Here is a 21,336-nt window from a genome sequence, read left to right as displayed (position 1 = left end):
AACACCATTTTAGTGACCAAATTGTGTCTCTTGCAAGAAAGCAGTGGCGGACTCACTTTGTTCGTCTGTGATGAGGATGAAGGACTCTGGGGTTCTGTCAGGAAGGGGAGGACTCAGGCTCTCCTCAGCTGCACAACCAAAGATAATCGTTTCTTCTTTAATGCAGGGCACTCATCTTTTTATGTGTGGGTGCACGTTAGGATTTTACACATTTACAGACATTTAGACGGACATTTCTGTGGATTTTTCTAATGTAATGCTGTCATTCAGTGAGGTGAGCTTACTATGAGGAAGAAGCGGGGGAGTCAGTGGGTCCAGAGGGTGGAGGTTTGGAGTTGTATATGATGCAGAATCAGGATCTGGTTCTGGTACTGGAGAATTCACAAGAAAATACAACACTATAGAAATGATCACACACGTAATATTTCATATCAACCGGCAGAAGGTGTGATATCTTGAGTCTATCAAATTAGTTTAGAAAAGTCACATGATCTGGTAATGACTTAAATGTTACAGCAGCATCTATAACTGACTCGTCATGTAGTTACATATCCCAATTTGCCACATTGTCAGCTGACTTAATTATTAGCCAGTGTATATTCATATTAGCCCGATTATAAATATCTTACCTGTGAAGGTCATTTTTACTTTCAGACTCTACAAAAAAGAGAAGGATGTTGTTACATAACTGAAATAATATTTTTCATGCTCTAATTGTCTGATATTGAAGCGTTTCTATACAGAATGATTTGAAAAAAAAAACATCAGTTCCATTGTAAATTTCACGATATTTTTTTTTTATATCGAGTTACCACTTTACAGTTTATGGTTCAAGTGACACATATCGTCCACATGTTTAATTACATTTTTTTTATAGATTTTGAACAGATGACTTCATTATGTAGTCAAATAATGAGTTATATGCGTTAAGCTGCAAAGATGAATGGATTAGTTGTCAACTATTAAATTAATTCCCAACTATTTTGATAATCGATTAATCGCTTTGTGTCATTTTTTATGGAAAAGGAAAAAGTAATTGTCCGATTTCAGCTTCTTCAATGTAACCATTCTCTGGTTTTGTCTGGGACAGTAAACTCAATATCTTACATGTCCTCAGGGGTCTTGTTTTGTTGTGGACAAAACAAGACACCTGAGGACATCGTCTTGGGCTTTGGAAAACACTGATCCACAGATTCTATCAATTTATGACATTTCATAGGCCAAACAACTAATCAGTTCATAGAGAAAAAGAAAGGGACTGTTAGTTGCAATCCTAATACGCAGAACCCATCCTTTGGTTTATCTGTGAACCCACATGTCACTGACTTACAGGAAGTCACACATTAACACTCAATGGTGTTTCAAGGCCCCAAAGTTTCCTTCCAGGCAGCGGTGCGACCATTGACTTCAGGGCACCTAACCCTAACCCTAACCCTTTATAAGCACTTTTTAAAGCACTTATTTACTAATCTTATTGGTATCTGTACTTTTTAGCCTTAGGGACAAGTAATTCATACAGTATTTTAGTACTTTTTAAATGTGGTTAAGTCAAAAAAATATTTTAATATTTTTTAATTGTATTTCTTTTAGACAGGACACCGGGCATTTTATGCGTGCCCCTCGCAGCATTCTACCCTAATCTGACCCTAAGCATTGCCTCATCCCAGTGCCATAGAGGGCTTAAAACACCGATTAACCTGTGAAGAGACTTTATGCTTACCTTACTCCTCAACCAAGGTTTGGTCTCACTGGGCTTTGTGTCCCCAGACCATTCTGAAGACATTCCTATTCTGTTCCGGTTCACTGCCAGCGTGGCCGCTGACTTCTTCTCCACTGGAGCTGAAAGACAGACAAGAAGAATCAGTATCATAGTGATAGACAGATCGACAGCTTTAGACTTAAAATTCTCTTTATTAATCCTTTTGAGATGACTCCCGCAACGATATTGACATTTCCAGCATGAGTTTTTAGCAAGAATACAGTATAGAAGACATTATGAAGATAACAATAATAACAGTAATAAAAAAGATAAAAATAATAATAATAGTAATAATAAATAAAAACAAATGATTAAAAAAAAACTATAAAAAAAAACAACAATGTAAAAATAAAAATAGAAATAAGAACAATAAGAACCATTGGCTATAAAAAGAAATAAAAAGACATTAACCATACATTTATTTATTTATTATTTCATTAAACTTACTGTCTGTCCCAAAGCTGTGACAGAAATGTTGCTTTAACAAGGCTTGTTAAAAACATACGCTTACAGCAGTTTTACAGTATCTCATTTTTTTAATTCCATTTTAAGTCAAACCAATAATTCAGAATCATTTTTTTGTTTAACCCTCATGTTGTCCTCGGGTCAAATAGCCCCGTTTTCCTTTATCAAAGTTCTTTATAACTACCCAAAATAACATGACTGATTAATTACACAACGCTTTTTGGAGTGATTTTGATGGGTAATTTTGGTCTTTTTCAATTTTATAGCATTTAAAAAAAATTGTTGAAAAGTGGTTTTGTAATAGTATTGAGTGAAAAATGACATATTCCAGTCTGTGATTATCCATCAACATATTTTCCTTTATTTTAGTCTAAATAATACTGAATTTCTGCTTTTCTAACTCAAAAATTAGGTATAAGTTCCTATAAATGAAGTTTATTGACCATAAACTCCAAAAAAAACTGCAAAACTAAAGTTAATAAGGTAGTGTTACATAGCGTTGACAACGTGACAAACATGGGAAAAAAATATCAAAAGTGTTGGAAAAAAGGGACAGAAACGCGAGAAAAAGTTAAAAACATCCATAAAATCCATCAACAAAATTCTTGATTTTCACTTTTGATGGGAAGACAACACAAGGGTTAAAAATGATGATTTATGATAACATGAAGTCACCTTGATCCAGTGCTAACTCAAATGATTCTGGAGTTCTCTCAGGAAGCGGGGGGACAGGTGATGCTGGATTGCCTGGCAATATTTGGAAAAACATGTCATTTTTTTAAAATATTGTGTCACTTTTGCCACACTTTCCACATCAAAACGTCACTCTCTTTAAAGTACATTGAAAAGAAAAAGCACTGGTGTTAGTCATCAGTAGATGGGTTTAAAAGAAAACATTCAGCGTGATATAACAGGTATTTAAGAGTTTTAGAAATGTTCTTCTTATTTGTTCACCTCCCAACTCCAGGACAGCCTCGGCAGCAGCATTGGGTGGAATGACAACCTGTAACCCCTCACAAGGACCTGAGTGCGCTGAAAGACAAAGGCATACGTATCTGGAGGTTGAAAGTCTGAAGGGGCACGGGACCGTTCAAACATTGGAAAACCCTGCTCTGATGTCTGGGATATATAAGCAAATAGGACGATTTCTACAACAGGGAAGCCACATGTGCTTGCTTCAACGTATTCCAGCACAATTAGACTATCAGAAACTTTGAAATTGGAATAAGGAACATTTTCAGAGTAAGCCTCCTAGAAACTATTGGTTTATTTTTTATCTACACTGAGAACACCAACCTGCATCCACAGCCATTATAAAGGATTCAGGGGTTCGTTGAGGTAAGGGAGGAGGTACCTCCTCATCCATAAGAACTTCAGTACCTACAAAATCGGTCACATCGGTTAGTGAAAACATTAGACAAAATGGCATCCCACTGCCCTGTTGTCTGAGTTGTTTAAGACTAACACGTGCACCAATGTGACTATTTACCTGAGGCAGGGGAGTTAATCTCCAGAGTCTGGTCGTTCAGAAACAATGAGGGCGTGCAAAAGATGGAGCTTTCTGTCCATTGTATGGTGTCTTCAGTAGAGTCCATTGGTGCCTCCTCTGATGGAGGGGAGCTCATTGGAGTGTCAAAGTAGGGGTCCTCTACCATTTGACAAATGGCTGCTGTCACAGCTGGAGAAGGTGGAATGTTCAGGGACAGTATGTCATCGGGGTCCTGTATCTTCTCCGCTACTAGAGGGGCTCTGTGGCTGGTATTCAGCAGTTTGGGTGAAGTCCTGGGTTCGTCCTGAAGGTTCTGGGCGGTGGCTAGAGCCTCAGGAAGGGTCCGGAGTAGATACCATTGCTTCTGGTCCCCGTGCATGTCCTTGGCTCTGAAGCCCATTTGATTTTCTAAAGGCAAGGGAGTATGGTACTGAGGAAAAACATTGCTTTCTTCATCAAGCAGGGGCTGCAAATCCAACTCCTCGCTCAGGTCAGAGAGCTCGCTTTCAGTGTCAGGCGTGATAGCGACCGCGTCCGTTGCCACCTGTGCAGTTCAGCGGGGGGGAGTGTGAGTCACAACAGCTTTTGATAAAGGAAAATGAGTCAGCATGTGAATGCATTAATGCTCTGAAAATGTGTAGACCTGTGTTTTAGGGGTTTCGCGGAACGGTCAACAGACCATTTGAATATTGTCCCATCATTGGAGAATTTTCGTTTATCTTTGCTTTTCACATGGTGCAGAGAGGAAGTGATGGCAATGTGTCAGATATGCATGTTTTCACATCAGATGTGTAGCAGTGGAGGGTTTGGGTAAACAAGTCATAGTTGTTCTGTGTGACTGCAATCAAGGCGACAAGCGACAAACTATTTTTAATCATTGTTCCATTATCTTTTACTTTGAATGTTATTGCCACTGTTCATCACCCCCCCCCCCCCCCCCCCCCCCCCCCCCCCCCCCCCCCCCCCCCCCCAACCGCGCCTACCAAGAGCCTGGGTCTGTCCGAGGTTTCTCCCTAAAAGGGAGTTTTTCTTCGCCACTGTCTCACTGTTGCTTGCTCTGGAGGGCACTACTAGAACTGTTGGGTCCTTGTAAATTATGCAGTGTGGTCTAGACCTACTCTGTAAAGGGTCTCGAGATTTCTCTTGTTATGAATTGATACTATAAATAAAATTGAATTGAATTGAGTTAAAGCAGAAAACATTTATTGAATGCGGACCAGGAGTGCACAATTAGGATATTAAACAAGGACTGGAGTGAAAGTGAGTAACTGTCAGTATATCATTTTCTGTTGTGTGTGTGTTATTAGTCTGTGTCCTTATGACAGCTCATTCCGCTGTGTGTATGTAGTTGATGACTACTAAACTAGACTATTTGTTAATGCCCCAGTATGTTTGGTATCATGGTGTGTGCAACATTATGCAGTATGCTAATATGGAGGTGCTTACAGTTGAATAAATCACACATTTGTTTTGTGTGTTAAGCTTTAAGTAAAGCCACTGCCTAATTTACTCAACCTTCACCTTTCATCTGTCTGCAAATTTGATGATTTTCCACTCGGATCACGTGACTGCAGTCTATATCAGTACTACAGTGAAACCACAAGCACATAGCTGTTGTTTCTACTTTGCTGATTGTGATGATAATGATGAATGTGAGTTAGTGTTGGTAGAGCATTAAACATTTCCATTGTTTCTAAAACTCTGGCTCATTCACAAGGCTGGTTTCCTGGTTGCTCACCTCATTCCTGCCGGTCTGGGCATCCATGGACTGTAGATACCTCTCAAACAGCGACTTGATGGTTCTGTACACCAGCTCATACTGTTCCTGAGGGTTAAACAACAAAAAACCTGCTCTGTTATGTGACACAACCCTGGGGAATGACGCACGTATCACAAATCATCTAAAGATCTTTGATGGAAAGAAGCAACTGACGCGAAGAATTGCTTGAAATGTGGCTCTGCTCGTTGGAAGATTGAATACACTTGATTCTTTGTTAGTTTAAAAAAAGGTACTACCTTGGTTTGAACCACCGAGGGCCTCTGGGTTCTCATGTTTTGAACTAAGTCGTAGATGCGGAAATCTGGACTGATCCTCTAAAAACAAGCACACAAACAGCCCAATGCGTCTCGAATGTTTGCTGTTAAATGAATGTGACTTTACATAGATAATGTGTAGAAAGTGTTGAGGCAGGAGTGTCTCTACCTGTTTCTTCAGGAGGTTCCAGGTATAGTCAATGACACACAGGACTCCGGTTCTACCACAGCCAGCACTACGTTCACAGCAGCAAAAAAAGCACACTTTAATCACTCAGACATTCACTCAAAGTATTATTGGTCGTAGAAGAGTTGAAGAAGTCACAAGCCATTATGTTATTTCCATGCAATTTCAAACAGTGTGTCAAAATTATCTTTTTTTTTTGTTTTTTCATTGTCTGATCCAGTACTTTAATTAAAACAATAGTATATAAACTATGTTTTTGTTGTAGGCTTTGACTCTAAACTTGAAATTATTTAGTATGGGTAAATTAAGAAGTCATTTGTAGATGATAAGTGAATTTTCTCATTTGTAATATCGTACGTAATATAGTACGTAATATATGTGACGACCCTACTAGCAGTCAGCAGTATATGTTTGGTAAGTTGGTTGATTGTGGGATGGGCTAGTTCCTGGTGCCTCTATGCAGTTCCCTATAGTGGGGTGCCATCAATAAACCTGCATTACTGTGACATACAGGAGTGTAAAGTGGAATAATGTGAGTGGTTTGTGATATTCTGTCATTTTCCTCTGAGTTGAGAAACAAAATCACATGTAGTCTTTGAAAGCTGTCTGGTGGTGATATCACCCCAACTTGGGGGATTTCCTGACATGTAGGTTGGATCTGCCACTGACTCAACATTCCATTTCTGACACATCATCGTTCCAAAGGTGTGCGCACGTCATGGTGCGGCAACCTTTCAGATCATATGTTTCTGCATTATTCATATTAATAGTTACTTAATGTGTATGGCAAAGTTAAGTAATAGTCATCAAAACAAAAGGTACCACAATAGAAAGCCAAAAGATCTGTTGCATCATAGTGTGTACTTCAGTATACTTTGTGTGTATTTAAGTGGAAAGGTTCAAGTAACTAATTTAAATTATTTGTAACAGCCAAGTCATCCCTATTTGCAAAATCAATTTCTGATGTTAACCTGCACACCCAAAGAAAACCTAATTGCTCTGTTACGCACAGATTCACAGAAGAAAATATCTCTAAAGCCCCACACCCTCCCTGAATAATTAAGCACAGGACACACACATGCAGTTGCGTGTGTGGATTAACAATCTAAGTGTACGTTTCACTAAAATGTGAGTTTTAAGTCAGTCAAAGTGTAAGTGTTGGAAAAACGTGGGGGAAATGCCCACATTACACTTTAAAGCCTAGTGGGTCGTTGGCTACCTGCCCACTCACACTTCCTGTCTCAAAGAAAAAGGAGGAAGTACATGTCGAACCTCTAAGGTCTAAATAAGGGACATATACATGCGGCCCACAGGCAATGTGTTAATCTACTTAGAACCAAACGTGTCACTCTTCAGTGTCATCTCTGCTTGGCTGCAACAAGAAAAAAGCCCCGTCCATCAGTAATTATAATAATAATCATTTTGAATATTAATTGTATCTAATACATAATTGTATGTAAATGTAAAATGCACTGCTTCACATAAAATTGTATAAAAATGTTCTTAAAAGTTAATCAGATTAAAAGTTGTATGGGGTAACCCCAACCGGCCCGTCAGACACCGCCTACTAAGAGCCTGGGTCTGACCGAGGTTTCTGCCTAAAAGGAAGTTTTTCCCTCGCCACTGTCGCACTGTTGCTTGCTCTGGAGGAGACTACTAGGACTGTTGGGTCCTTGTAAATTCTGGAGTGTGGTCTATCTGTATAGTGTCTTGAGATAACTCTTGTTATGAATTGATACTATAAATAAAATTGAATTGAATTGAATTAAATTAGCCCATTAAAAACATGATACAAAACAAAATATTTTCAATTACATTGAACATTGAAAAAGTGAGACAAACAACAACAAAGATGTGTGTTAAAATGTTTTTGAGGGAATTTACAGACGTTTTTTAAATGTTCATTTGAGGCTGTTTTGTGAGAAAAGAAGCCAGTAAATGCTGTGATGTGTATTTTACTTGTTTTGGCTAAGACTCTTGCAGCTGCATTATGCGCAAGCTGAAGTCTTCTTACTGATTACTTGGGTAGTCCAGTTAAAAGAGCACTGCAACTTTCAAGATGAGAAAACCATATCAGGAATTTGTGTATTTGCATCAGGAAGTGCAAGATATGGTCTACTTTTTCTACATTTCTATACTTTATATACTTGTTGTTGTTGTTGATGTTTCTATTGAAAAATATGGTCTTAGTGACACAGAGTACCTTCTTAAATTTAGGGCGTAATCCATAATGATACAAAGCTTTTTGCCTCTGAACCTGTTTTGCAAGAGTTCCAATGCTGTTTAAGCAGTCAAACAATTTAGACTGTTGGGGTTGTGATTAAATATTGTCCGCTTAGCTATACAGTGGTGCTCAAAAGTTTATGAATCCATGCTAAAGTTGACTAAAAAGAGAAATATGCATTAATAAAAAACAAAAGATCTGAAATATCCAACCTTTAAGGACACCAATTTTCTTTGTGAATGAATCAATTTTCAATCAATGTTCTTCCTTAAAATACAAGAGACATAAGACATAAAATTCCCATGGAAGCAGGCTATACAGTGGTGCTCATAAGTTTATGAATCCATAATAAAGTTGACTAAAAAGAGAAATATGCATTAATAAAAAACAAAAGATCTGAAATATCCAACCTTTAAGGTTTTCTTTGTGAATGAATACATTTTCAATCAATGGTCTTCCTTAAAATACAAGAGACATAAGACATAAAATTCCCATGGAAGCAGGCAGATTTGTATTTTTAAAGGCCAGTTATTTTATGGATCAGGATACTATGTTCCAACTTTCCTTGGCCTTTGGAATTAAAATAGTCCCACATCCTCACATACCTTCACCATAACAATAATAAACAGTATACATTATTATCATTAATATTTATTAATATAAATTATACCTAGAGATTGGCATGGTTTTATTTCAGTTAGCCTAATGGCTTATTTTATGGAAAGCAACCCATGCCAATCTCAAGGTATGGTGAAGGGTATGTTATGATGTGGGGGGAGGGGCCAAGGGAACTTTATCAGGATGCACATGTAACCGGTTGGTTAAAATTTGGTCCCGTGAGATGTCACGTGACCTACGCGGATATAAAGGCTTGGCCGATAGGAGCTGACGGTCTCTTTCCTTCTGTTGCTGCCTCGTGTGCTGGTTAGGACACGCGTTCGGTGTGTTGTGTGCGGGTCTCCGGATGGTACAGCCAAGGTTGTTTGACATATGCTGCATAGTTCGCCAGACAGCGATTAAATGTACTAACTGTCGTCTGTTTTGTCCATAGAGCCAAGCCGAGTCATAGTGCCGCTGCTGTTTTGCCTATGTCAGTTACTCATATACTCTTAGTATATTGCATGATTTGTTGTTGTTATAATCACAAAGAAAGCTAAATAACTGCTTATAAACTGCTGAAACAGGCCTGAAATTATTCATAGAAGCTATATTAAGATTTATTTTTAATATTTATTTAACTTAACTTAGCTTTTTCTTCAAGTCTTGTCCTAGTATCTATGTAAAGTTAAGTTAATGCTTATTATATTTTTGATATAGTGTTGCCTGTTGTACTTGTATAGATATAGAATTTGCAGTCTCATGCACCTTAATCGTGCAACTTTCCGCATTTTTTTCTCACCGCTCATTTAAACATGCTACAATTAAACTTTACTGTAAGGGCACACTATTGATATCATTCTTTGTATTTTTGTAGTATGTCATCATGGATGTCATTTGTCTAGGGGCCTGTGTGTATGTATGTTGTGTATAAGGTACTGGACACCATAATTTTCTTCCGGATAAATAAAGTACCTCTTTCTATTTATTTTTTTTGTAGTAGTCTTTGCATCGCCAGACCTTCCTCCAAGGCTCTGCGGAGGAGTGTCTTGGCCAGCGCTAAGCTCCGCAAGGAGCCACCGTGCCACTGCAAAATATCCTTGGGTTTTGGGGGAACGTGTGTGTTCAAAAGTTGCTTTATTCGTGTAAGAGAAAACTCAGATTGGACATATAGTCTAGCTAGCTGTCTCAATATACCATGCAGAGATTTAAGAAGCACTTAACCATAGTCCTCATAAATCAACCAGAGTTTAAAATTCTACCACAAAGAAAGCGGTAGGAAACAGACATCGACTGAAAAGACATGCATCCGACGCAATTTCTGGCGGCACCAGAGCAATCCCGGAAGTGGAACATTGTGGATGTAGAGTATATAGCTAACAATAAAAATTCACAGAGAAGCCTGACCTGCAGTGGATGCAAAAGGGGACATCATCATGGGGTTGATAGGAACGCATCTCGTGCAACATATCCAGGATGGGAGGGATGGAGTCTGGTACACCGTGATCTGGCCAGTTTAAATAGTGCAGCTGTTTCAAAGTTCGGCTACACTGGAACAAATAAATGCATTGTAGACGATAAAGCCTCTTTTTAAGAGCTCATTTAATAACAAGGTCTCACCAGTTCAAGACAAACACATTTACCTTGCTTTTTGCTAGTGTATCATTGTGAAAGCTAAAGAGTTACATAAATCAAATGGGTTTAGTAGACGCAAGATGTTTATATGGGACCACATGTTTGGAAATGTCAACAACTGCTCTAGTCTTTGTAGCTGCTAAAAACATGTAATCTGATTATCTCTTGCTTGTTTTAGGAGAATTTTACCCTGAAATTTGTTCTCACAGTCAGGGTACTTTATGAACACTACTTACGTTGCGATAAATCAGCCTTAAAGTCCTTGTAAGATAATCTCCTTTATTTTCCTCAGAATCCTGTAAACCAAAAAAAACACGGTGGTGCATCTTTAAGGTGAGTACTTCTTATTGATGATTGACAAAAATGGACAATGTAATTAGTATTAAATTATTAAGCAATAGTGATATAATGATGCATTGTGAATCAGTTAAAATCTAGATAAATGCATTAAGATTGCAACCAGTTAAACAAAAAATGAATCACGATGCAATTTTTTAAATGACCTAGGGCGTAATCTTAGTTAGTTTTTTTTTTTAATGATATCAGATTAGTTACAGACTGTGCCTTTGGAACATTGGGTGAATGGCTGCTGATAATGGGCAATGTAGATATTGCATTGAAGATCGGCCCCCCCACCCAGATCAGCTGGTATTCTGTCTGTATGTATAGTGAGGAAAATAAGTATTTGAACACCTTGCCATTTTGCAAGTTCTCCCACTTAGAAACCATGGTGGGGTCTGAAATTGTCATCTTAGGTGCATGTCCACTGTGACAGACATTATCTAAAAAGAAAATCCCAAAATCACAATGTATGATTTTGTAACTATTTATTTGTGTGATACAGCTGCAAATAAGTATTAGAACAAAAAATCAATGTTAATATTTCGTACAGTAGCCTTTGTTTGCAATTACAGAGGTCAAACGTTTCCTGTAGTTTTTCACCAGATTTGCACACTCTGCAGAAGGGATTTTGGCCCACTCCTCCACACAGATCTTCTCTAGATCAGTCAGGTTTCTGGGCTGTCGCTGAGAAACATGGAGTTGGAGCTCCCTCCAATCATTCTCTATTGGGGTTAGGTCTGGAGACTGGTTAGGCCACGCCAGAACCTTGATATGCTTCTTAAAGAGCCACTCCTTGGTTATCCTGGCTGTGTGCTTCGGGTTATTGTCATGTTGGAAGACCCAGCCTCAACCCATCTTCAATGCTCTAACTGAGGGAAGGAGGTTGTTCCCCAAAATCTCGCAATACATGGCCCCGGTCATCCTCTCCTTAATACCGTGCATTTGCCCTGTCCCATGTACAGAACAAGACCCCCAAAGCATGATGCTACCACCCCCATGCTTCACAGTAGGGATGGTGTTCTTGGGATGGTACTCATCATTCTTCTTCCTCCAAACACGGTTAGTGGAATTATGACCAAAAAGTTCTATATTGGTCTTATTTGACCACATGACTTTCTCCCATGACTCCTCTGGATCATCCAAATGGTCATTGGCAAACTTAAGACGGGCCTTGACATGTGATGGTTTAAGCAGGGGAACCTTCCGTGCCATGCATAATTTCAAACCATGACCTCTTAGTGTATTATCAACCGTAACCCTGGAAACGGTGGTCCCAGCTCTTTTCAGGGCATTGACCAGCTCCTCCCTTGTAGTTCTGAGCTGATTTCTCACCTTTCTTAGGATCATTGAGAACCCACGAGGTGAGATCTTGCATGGATCCCCAGTCCGAGGGAGATTGACAGTCATGTTTAACTTCTTCCATTTTCTAATGATTGCTCCAACAGTGGACCTTTTTTCAACAAAGCTGCTTGGCGATTTCCCCGCAGCCCTTTCCAGCCTTGTGGAAGTGTATAATTTAGTCTCTAGTGTCTTGGACAGCTCTTTGGTCTTGGCCATGTTAGTAGTTGGATTCTTACTGATTGTATAGGGTGGACAGGTGTCTTTATGCAGCTAACAACCTCAAACCGGTGCATCTAATTTAAAATTATAAATGGAGTGGAGGTGGACAATTTAAAGGCAGACTAACAGGTCTTTGAGGGTCAGAATTCTAGCTGATAGACAGGTGTTCAAATACTTAGTTGCAGCTGTATCATACAAATAAACAGTTAAAAAATCTGGGAGAACTTGCAAAATAGCAGGGTGTTCAAATACTTATTTTCCTTACTGTGTATATATATTTACATTTTTTTAATTTAAGATAAAACTCTTTCATAATATCAGTTGCACTTTTGATAAGAGGGCACATGTTGTTTTATTATTTTATTTGCACAGTTTATATAAATAAAGGAATATATTTCAGTCATTTGTCTGGATCTTATTCAGTTAAACAAATCGCACTGTGAAAATGACTTGAATCGTGAGTAGAGTGTATACCCGAGTGTTGCTTGATAAAGATGTTGGCTGAAGATAGTGTCAAATAGATTCATGAAGTTATAGTGTCAGCATATGAACACAAACTGTATGAATTGTTTTACAGCAATCCATCAAAAGGAAAAGTGTGACTGTAAGAATACAAATACTCACACAGTGAACTGTGAAAGGCTCACACACAAACGGCTGCTCTTGTTTCTGTGGCCAGTAGCGCTCACATTTTTTCTACAAGAAAAAGAAGAGAAGTCACACTGCTTGTCACACTTCTAAATGGCTTCAATCTTCACGTTAAACACACCCGTACAATTACCCTCGTCAGTGGTTTATAAAACCACTGCAAACTGAAAGTTAATGGACAGACAAAATGCAGAAGTAGTAATACTGTAATATTCGTGCAACGGAACACAGTTTGTCTGTTTAAAGAAAAGTTAATGTGGAAATGTACATAATGTAGTTACCTTTCCCATCTCAAATTCTCGACAGGACATCACAACAACCTAAAGTCAAAGAAGTTCATAAGTCAGTTTATGTAACCAAGGTATAAGAAGTAAGATAGTTATTGAATCCCAGTGGGCAAATATCAAACAAACTGAGAAAAACAACTAGGAATAATGCAAAAAAGTCAATCAAGAATTGATTAAAAGTAAAAACTACTAGGGGTGGGAATCACCAGTAGCAATATGATAGTACCACAATACTTATGTTATGACACAATATTATTGCAATTTTAAATTTTTTTGCAATATTCTGCCATTAATTACAATTTATTAACTTGTTTGTTCAACTTCAAATTATGTCCCTACAGGAAAACTTTGCCAATATCTGTTTTTTCATCTCATTTCATTTTTCTCATATTGTGCTTTTTGGCTTCCTTTATAGTGTTATATATATTTTTGTGCACATAATAGGTTTTCAAAGTGAAAACGCCCAAAGTCCCCCCCAATGGGACTTACCATCTCCAACAGAAAACACTGTCACGTATGAAAGACAAATTTGTTACCATTTAAATTACTTACACTGAAATGTCTTTCTCCAGTTTAGGTTGTAAGGCTGAGCCAATGTCATTGGTTACCGGCTGAAGCCGGTTTGTTTTGGCTCACACTAGCTTGCTTGTCAGGACCCCCCTACTCTGCTTCTGACTGGCTAGAAGTCCTAACCCAGGTGCTGAGCATGGTCAACACACAGCAATAGCAATGTGCAGTACGACAAAAATATTATAAATAATATAAAATAACATAAACCTATTCAGGCCCAACCTCCAAATACAATTATAAACCTGAAAATGAGCATACAATGATTTTATTTAATTCATTATTCTAGTAGCAAAAATAATTCTCATTTGCAATTTATATAATTAAAGGCGTTCGTGTATCAATAATTTTTTCCGCACCCCAAGAAACTACACAAGAGTTTTCTGAGACAAAGTGACATGATAAGGTGACAGTGGTGGGATAAATAGCAGCAGAGTCAACGGGTCTATGTAAAGTGTACACATGACTATCACATGATGTAATCAAGTAGTGCTCATAGTGTTTATCAGTATTACTGTAAAAGAATATAATGCAAGAGACATTGTAACATATTGATGTAATGTGGTACATTATACAGTATAGGATGATACATAGTATCAGGTGAAGTGTCCTACCTTTACGTTGTACTCCCACAGCATCCTCAAGAAGTCCAGTACTGTGTGAGGCAGAGGACCCTGAGTTGCAATGTAGGCCCTGGAGCCTGAAACTCCCTGTAGACACGACACAGTTTACAGTCATGAGTTAGTGTGAGTAATATTTTGTACAAACCACATTAGTTACATATATCGTCGCTGTCGGGCAAAGAAACGTATACCATTGTTTTTTTTGTGTGAAAATAATTAAAGGATCATTTGAAAATATTTTAGCGAGGTATTTTTCTCAGATGAAGTCGGACACAATCCCCTTTGTAAGAACCATGGACAGACAGGATTAGGGATTGACTAATTATCGGACCTGGCCGGTTATCTAGGTCAATAGTTGGCAAATTTCAGATTATCTGTATCAGTGTTTTATTTTCCTGAATAACTGAGAAGGTTAATCATTAAAAACTGTGCTACTTTGGCTCTGCTTTAGCTCTGTAAGCAGTCTGCAACAGCAGAAAAAAGCAGTTAGCATGTGTCACTCTCATGTAAGTCGAGCTCAGATTTGAGTTGCGCATGCTCAGATTTAAAAGGTTTAAGACATGACTGTCATACTGCAAGTTGTGAAATCCATAAAATAATAAATGTTTCTCATTACAAACAATAACAGAAGATCTGCATCATTTCAAAACCGATTTAGCTATCTATGATTTGATTGCTAACGTTAGCTCAAAACGCCATTCAAGTGACAGCCTTTGTTGTGTTTGATTGCTAGCTTGTAGCTAAACTAGCAGTCATTTCAAAAACGTTTTAGCTAGCTATGATTGATGCTAAGGTTAGCTCAAAAAAACATTCAACTGACAACCTTTGTTGTGTTTGATGCTAACTTGTAGCCAGATGTAAACGAACTTGGTTAAGTAGGTCAATTTTTACTGTATTGACATTACAGAAGTCTCACGTTTGGATCTTGTAGGCTACTTGTCGCAGAGTGACCCATGCACAACCAGAGATGGGAAGTAACAAAGTACTAATACTTTGTTCTGTACTCAAGTAGATTTTTCAGATATTTTTACTTTACTTTACTATTTATTTTTACTTTTTACTTGACTTTTTTTAAAAACTTTTACTCTTTACATTTTAACACGAATATCAGCAATTTCTACTCCTTACATTTTACAAATTTGGCTTGTTACTTTGGTTTTGTACTAAAGGTTGTCTATCAGGTGTGATTGTGAGTGCATGTTGGAGAATAGCACAGACATGCGCCTCATACAGCGAGCGGGCACGCACGCCACATGGGGAAAAAGTGAGAGAAAAGATAAAAGGACTAGCTGTCCAGGGGATAACCAGATGAAATTGTGTGCGTCTTTGAGAACTGTAAGTCGTGTAACTGTTGTCAGTTCATTTTAGCCTGTTGTTTTATTGGTCTATAGTTCTGGCACATTTAAAAGTTGGCTTGTTTGTGTTCTTCACCTGTTAGCTAGGTTGCACCTGGCTGTTGATTATTAATGGCGATTGTTGAACGTCCTTCCTCATTAAGATAATATAATTCATAGTTGGTTTGTTGTTATTTACCAGCATATATGATTCCTATGCATTGTGTATGGTAGCCTTTACAATGTTATTTACTTCTTTTGTTACCAGACAAACAGCAATAGCAGAGCCCATGTTTTTACTGATTGTAATAAAGCATCAACAGATAGAGGTTGTCTCTGTTGGTGTTTTAACACACCTGGGCCTAAATTGGAAACCAGAATCAGCCTTAAATACAGTCCTAATCTAGTCCTCATTAAATTTCAAATAATTTCACTGGAGTTAAGTATTATTTTTGCATCATCAAGACCAAATTGAATCTAATTGGATGGGAATATACACAGACTTCTCACAAAATCACAACTGAATTCATATCTTGCTACTCAGTAAGAATCTTATTAACCTGGAGTCCCACTCTCTGTCACAATAAATAAGCTATATGGTTTTATGCCTATTGGCAGACAGACATTTAAAATGAGCCTTTTCTCCATGTCCACTGTAGTTTCTCAGCGTGCTCTCTAATTACATCTGTCTGGTCCAGGTAGCTTTGTCATTCGCGAGGCTAGTTTTGCTTTTATACTTTAAGTACATTTTCAAGCCTCTACTTTGTTACTTTTACTTGAGTAAAGAAGTTAATTCAGTACTTCTACTTTTACCAGAGTATTTTTTAACACAATTATCTGTACTTCTACTTGAGCATGGGAAGTGTGTACTTTTGCCATCTCTGTGCACAACTCACATCTGCACTAAATTTACATCGAGAAGTAACAGCATGTTTAGACTTCAGGCAATTTAAAAAAAAAAATGTTAATGTTACGTTTAGTGTTTCAGTTTTATTACATACTTGCCTGAAGAATTTAAACACGTTAGTGTTGTAGTTTGTATCATTCCAAAATATTCAGTGTTCATTTTGACTAAAAGATTTTCATTTGACTGTAAATGCATATTGAATCCAAATATCGTGAAGTATGACCAAAAGCATTGATTTATAAAAGAAAAAGAAAAAAAATTGAGACATAAAGTTTCTGCCCGACAATGACAATATGTACACATACTGTAAAATGTATAGTAATGTGAATGATTATCCTAACAAGGACACTGTTATTTTACCTTGATGAAACTGGCATTGATGTAGTCCGTGTCATTTTTAGTTGTGGTGAGAGTGAGCTTTACTCTGGTGTGGTCAACTGAAAGGAGAGGAATATGTAGTTCATGAATATCAATATCAACTGAAGAGTCATTCACTGTTCTTTTTGGGCCTTTCACACCTTTATGGCAAAAAAAAAAAAGAGAATTAAAACAAAATAGAATGAAATATATTAATACTCATGCAAATCTTGTATTTTTACACAATAAAACAGATAAGATCAATATAGTTAGTCACACTTGTGCAACATTAAAGTAGAACATGTAATGCATAACCTTTGTTGAGCTCACGTTGCATAATTTAAGGTCATCATACATATTAAACATAAATTGCATCGTTGTGTGATGATTCTTTGATCAATTTACATTTACTTTCAGCATTAATGTGCCAGAAGTGTTAATATGTGGAGGTCAAAATGTCAGAAGTCATCTTATGCAGAAGTATGCCGTAAGTAGTCTGATGAAGTAGCAATTTGAACAATTATGCCTTAAGCTAAGCTTACATGGAACAATGTCTTTGTAGCGGTTCTTTTTGATGTTCTCCTGCTTTTCTGCTGTCTTGGTGGGGAAGGTCTTGTCATTGCGGTACTTGGTTGACTGGCATTTCAACCTCTGAAAAACAGCAAAAAAAATGTTATCCTACTGTAGTAGACTACATTTTAATTATAAGTACAATAATACATTTTACTTAAAGGTGCCTTTCTCTGCACTCAAGGACGCCGTATAGAGTATACATTCATAACGCACTTAAAAAAAATAAAATCTATACAAACAATAACAACAGAAAAGGCCGAGCCCAGACAGTCAATTCATTATTCCTTGAAGCTATGTACATGTATTTTCTCTCTTTAAACCAAACAATGGAGCAATCTTTTCAGTCTAATTCTACACTCTGATAAATGAAGGTGCTCGATGGTTAAAATTTTACCTTTATGAAGCGTAATGTTCTATCTGTTGTCAGACCGCATGGAAATTTAGAGTTCCGATTTGACGATGGTGCTGTATTAGTTTGCCTTGTTATATGATTATAAACCATCATGCTGTTGTGTTCCACAGAAATATAGTTGTAAGCTAATAAAATGCTCATTGTCAAAACATGACAGGTGTAACATGTAACGTGTGTCGTTGCATATTTGCAATTCCACTCTGATAAAGAGTAAGAGACAAACATCTCTTACAGTATGGTCACACTGATGAGGTACAGTACTTGAAGATATGTACTTAATCACACAACACCACTGGGTTTGCCCAACTATGAATTGGCAAAACCAACTTTCAGATTAATTCGTAATCAATATGATACAGGCAGAATTAAAAGTAACCTGAGTTCCAACATATGTGGGTTGGGATTTTTAGGACAAATTAAAAATAAAAGTTTCCAATCAACCCTTGTGTTGTCTTTATAACAAGAGTTATCTTGAGACACTTTACAGATAGAGTGGGTCTAGACCACACTGCATAATTTGGAAAAACATGAATAAAACACCCCAAATTCAATGAAAGTAGAGATCTGATCCTTATTTTTCCTTGAGAAGCGTGTTGTATGGAACAGCCCATGTTATTTTTAGGCAATTTGCATGTAAGAAACCCACATTTTCTGGTGTAGAAACTTTGAAAACATGGCAAATTTGACCCGAGGACAATAGGAGAATTTAAAAAAAAAAACGTTCCTCATATCATGTCATTCTGGTGGTTTCAGGTCACAGATAACTGTATTTACCACCTTACCATTGTGACACCACTCTATGATATCACAAGTCTTTGATGATAGTTGTGACGCATTGATATCATTAATGTTTTGGGCATTTTTTGCAGTACATTCATACTTGTTCAGTCTTACAGGAAAGTCAGCAATAAGAGCAAATGGCAGACCGATTACATTTGACCATTCCCACGATGGTCATGCATCAGTTGTTGTTTTTTTACAGTGATTCAACCCTGGATGACCAGAATCTGTGACTCACTTTACTAGAAACTGACACATGGGAGATTTACTGTGTGGAAGGTCTGACACTCAAATTAAAGTCATGGCACGTCCATGCTTACAGGATTTGTTAAGACACTGGTCTTTTTGTTCAGAGGCCAGTTCTCGCAGCACCAAACAGTCTGCGGAAGGCCTTGCGGACCATCTGTGCTGCTACCACCACAGAGTGCTTTTTGTTCTTAAAGGAAGTGATGCAATAGACCCCTTCCTCTGGACTGGTCGTGTGGGAGCAGCATGTGAAGCACACGGTGCCGTCCTCAGGCACAGTCATGTCACTCATCACCATGGCAGCAGCCTAAAGATGACGTTATCCTGGGCTTCAGAACTTCTAAGCAATAGTTATAATTTGTGTCTATATGCCGTATATATGTGTGTGTGTGTGTGTGTGTGTGTGTTTGTGTGTGTGTGTGTGTGCGTGCGTATGTGCGCGCGTGTGTGTGTGAATGTACAGTACATGCATTGTTGTATTTGTTGTTTACAAGACTTATAAATGACAAATGACTGACTCGAAATCTTTGATAGTTGTTAAATGTTAGAATGCATTTGCATATGGCGCTTCCTTGTTCTTGCGCCTTTAATGACAGACATCAGCGCAAAGAGGAAGCACAAATGTGGCGTTACAACAGCAGCGTGTTACTTCCCTGAACATGATGCCTTTTGTAAAATTTTGAAATGAACATGTTTAGTCAGTTTATTCGATATGAGCAAGCTTAGCTTTTATGTCATGGATTCTGATGATGTGATAACGAAAGCCACGGAGGAAATGAGTCTACTGTGTGGTGGCTTCATCTACAATAGCAATACCCAACAACACATTTTGGACAACAGTTGACTTACCACAAACTCCCCGGTAATTCCATGCGCTGCCTCCTCATCCACAGCCTCCTGTATCTCCAACTGGGCCAGAAGGCTCCTCAGAATCTGGGCTTGCTGCTCCATGACTGCCTGTTCACTGCCAGCGATAGGGCACCTTTCACAGGCATGTCAGGACACAGAGGTCCACATGTCCAGGGGTCATGGATTAGGGTCGCCAAGGCTTGGCTTCAGGGCTGTAGACGCTGCTTCTGTTTAGATCACTTCTCTATTGCAACTGTCACATCAAGGAACTATTGTGAGGAAACATGAGAACTGTCTTAGAGGAAGCAAAACTAAGCTAACAGGTTCTGTGGTCAGATTAAAAAGCATTGCCGCACCCCCTGTGTGTCTCTCACTGGGTCCTAAAGTCACACTGGTGCTTCACAGCGTAACGGCGTCGCAGAAGGAAAGGAAAGGGAGCACCCACAAACAAAGTGGGCCACATGTTTATGCATCTGAACAATCACAACCTACTGTTGCAATGCAGGCAGTCTAGCCTGTTGGACAACATTCAGGACCCAGCGGAGGAGTGGAGAAGAGGGACGTGGGAGGGATGGAGGCAGAGGGAGTGGTTGAAAGTGATATGCTGTCTGAGAATCCAGAAAATCCTGATGTTCTGAGCAGCAACCCATTCAACTCTCTCTGCGTCTTCCTTCAGACCTACTGTTTGTCTCCACATTCAGCCCTTATAGGCCATCCTCGCAACAAGTCCCTCACTCTCTTTTTCTGCTCCCAGGCTTTGGAACAGCATCCCGTCCCAAATTAAGGCATGTTCAATGATTGGCATGTTTAAATCTAATTTAAAGAACCACCTATTTCACTTGCTTTTAACTTTTAGCTGTTTTTACCTCTTGTTAATGTAATTCCCTCTCCAAACTTCGTTATTCTTCATTTGACTTTTTTTTAATACATGTCACTTGTGTATTGGTGTTTGTTATGATCTTTCTTATCTATGTAATGTCTGTCTCTGTAGATGTAATGTACTATATAATTAAATAAAGATGACTCGTCCACAGTAGCCATTTGTTTTGGTAAACCACAGCACAGGAAATACAATGAAGTACACTCTGCCTTTTCTTGTAAAACTTACTGTAATTTATTCTGTGTGCAAGCAGTTTCTAAAGCAATGAGAGAAACACTCTTTCAAGGAACTACAGGGGTTGAGTCACGCCAACAGACTTCCCTTTATTATAAGAGTATGACTAAAAATAATCAAACATATACCCTAGCCCTAAAAGAATACCCTAGCTATAATGGTAAAGAGACCAATACCAGTATCCAGATTATAAGTAAAATACACTGACAACAGGCTTACCAGTGAAGCTGACGTGCAGTTCAAGTGAGAGGAGTTAACCCAGTTTGCCTTGGTTGACATAAAGAAGACAACAATGCATTGCTCCCTGCATCCAGCAGGTGCTGTACACTATGTACATCAAACACGTG

At 38.3% G+C, this 21,336-nt stretch overlaps 1 protein-coding gene across 2 annotated transcripts in view; it reads right to left on the bottom strand.

Annotated features, from left to right (window-relative positions):
• Positions 1–21,305, bottom strand: part of ptpn22 (protein tyrosine phosphatase non-receptor type 22) — a 24,772-nt gene extending 3,467 nt beyond the window's left edge. The window contains exons 1-20 of one of the 2 annotated variants that reach the window (XM_034875739.1): positions 21,209–21,305; positions 19,876–20,144; positions 17,558–17,666; positions 17,019–17,095; positions 14,409–14,504; positions 13,222–13,260; positions 12,917–12,988; positions 10,627–10,686; positions 10,163–10,305; positions 5,917–5,983; positions 5,730–5,807; positions 5,452–5,538; positions 3,714–4,257; positions 3,521–3,604; positions 3,179–3,256; positions 2,900–2,971; positions 1,721–1,839; positions 630–657; positions 285–371; positions 57–128 (exon numbers count right to left, since the gene is read on the bottom strand). In XM_034875739.1, coding sequence (XP_034731630.1) covers positions 57–128; positions 285–371; positions 630–657; positions 1,721–1,839; positions 2,900–2,971; positions 3,179–3,256; positions 3,521–3,604; positions 3,714–4,257; positions 5,452–5,538; positions 5,730–5,807; positions 5,917–5,983; positions 10,163–10,305; positions 10,627–10,686; positions 12,917–12,988; positions 13,222–13,260; positions 14,409–14,504; positions 17,019–17,095; positions 17,558–17,666; positions 19,876–19,977 — 2,014 coding nt within the window. In that variant the 5' untranslated portion in view covers positions 19,978–20,144; positions 21,209–21,305. The remainder of the gene's footprint in view (positions 1–56; positions 129–284; positions 372–629; positions 658–1,720; positions 1,840–2,899; positions 2,972–3,178; positions 3,257–3,520; positions 3,605–3,713; positions 4,258–5,451; positions 5,539–5,729; positions 5,808–5,916; positions 5,984–10,162; positions 10,306–10,626; positions 10,687–12,916; positions 12,989–13,221; positions 13,261–14,408; positions 14,505–17,018; positions 17,096–17,557; positions 17,667–19,875; positions 20,145–21,208) is intronic. The other variant, XM_034875741.1, reaches the window with a different exon arrangement.
• Between the last annotated feature and the right edge of the window lie 31 nt (positions 21,306–21,336).

Source organism: Etheostoma cragini, chromosome 7 (genome assembly GCF_013103735.1).
Source record: "Etheostoma cragini isolate CJK2018 chromosome 7, CSU_Ecrag_1.0, whole genome shotgun sequence".
Classification (NCBI taxonomy): Eukaryota; Metazoa; Chordata; class Actinopteri; order Perciformes; family Percidae; genus Etheostoma; species Etheostoma cragini.
Note: the sequence above shows the minus strand (reverse complement) of the source record. Positions and strands in the feature narration are given on the sequence as shown.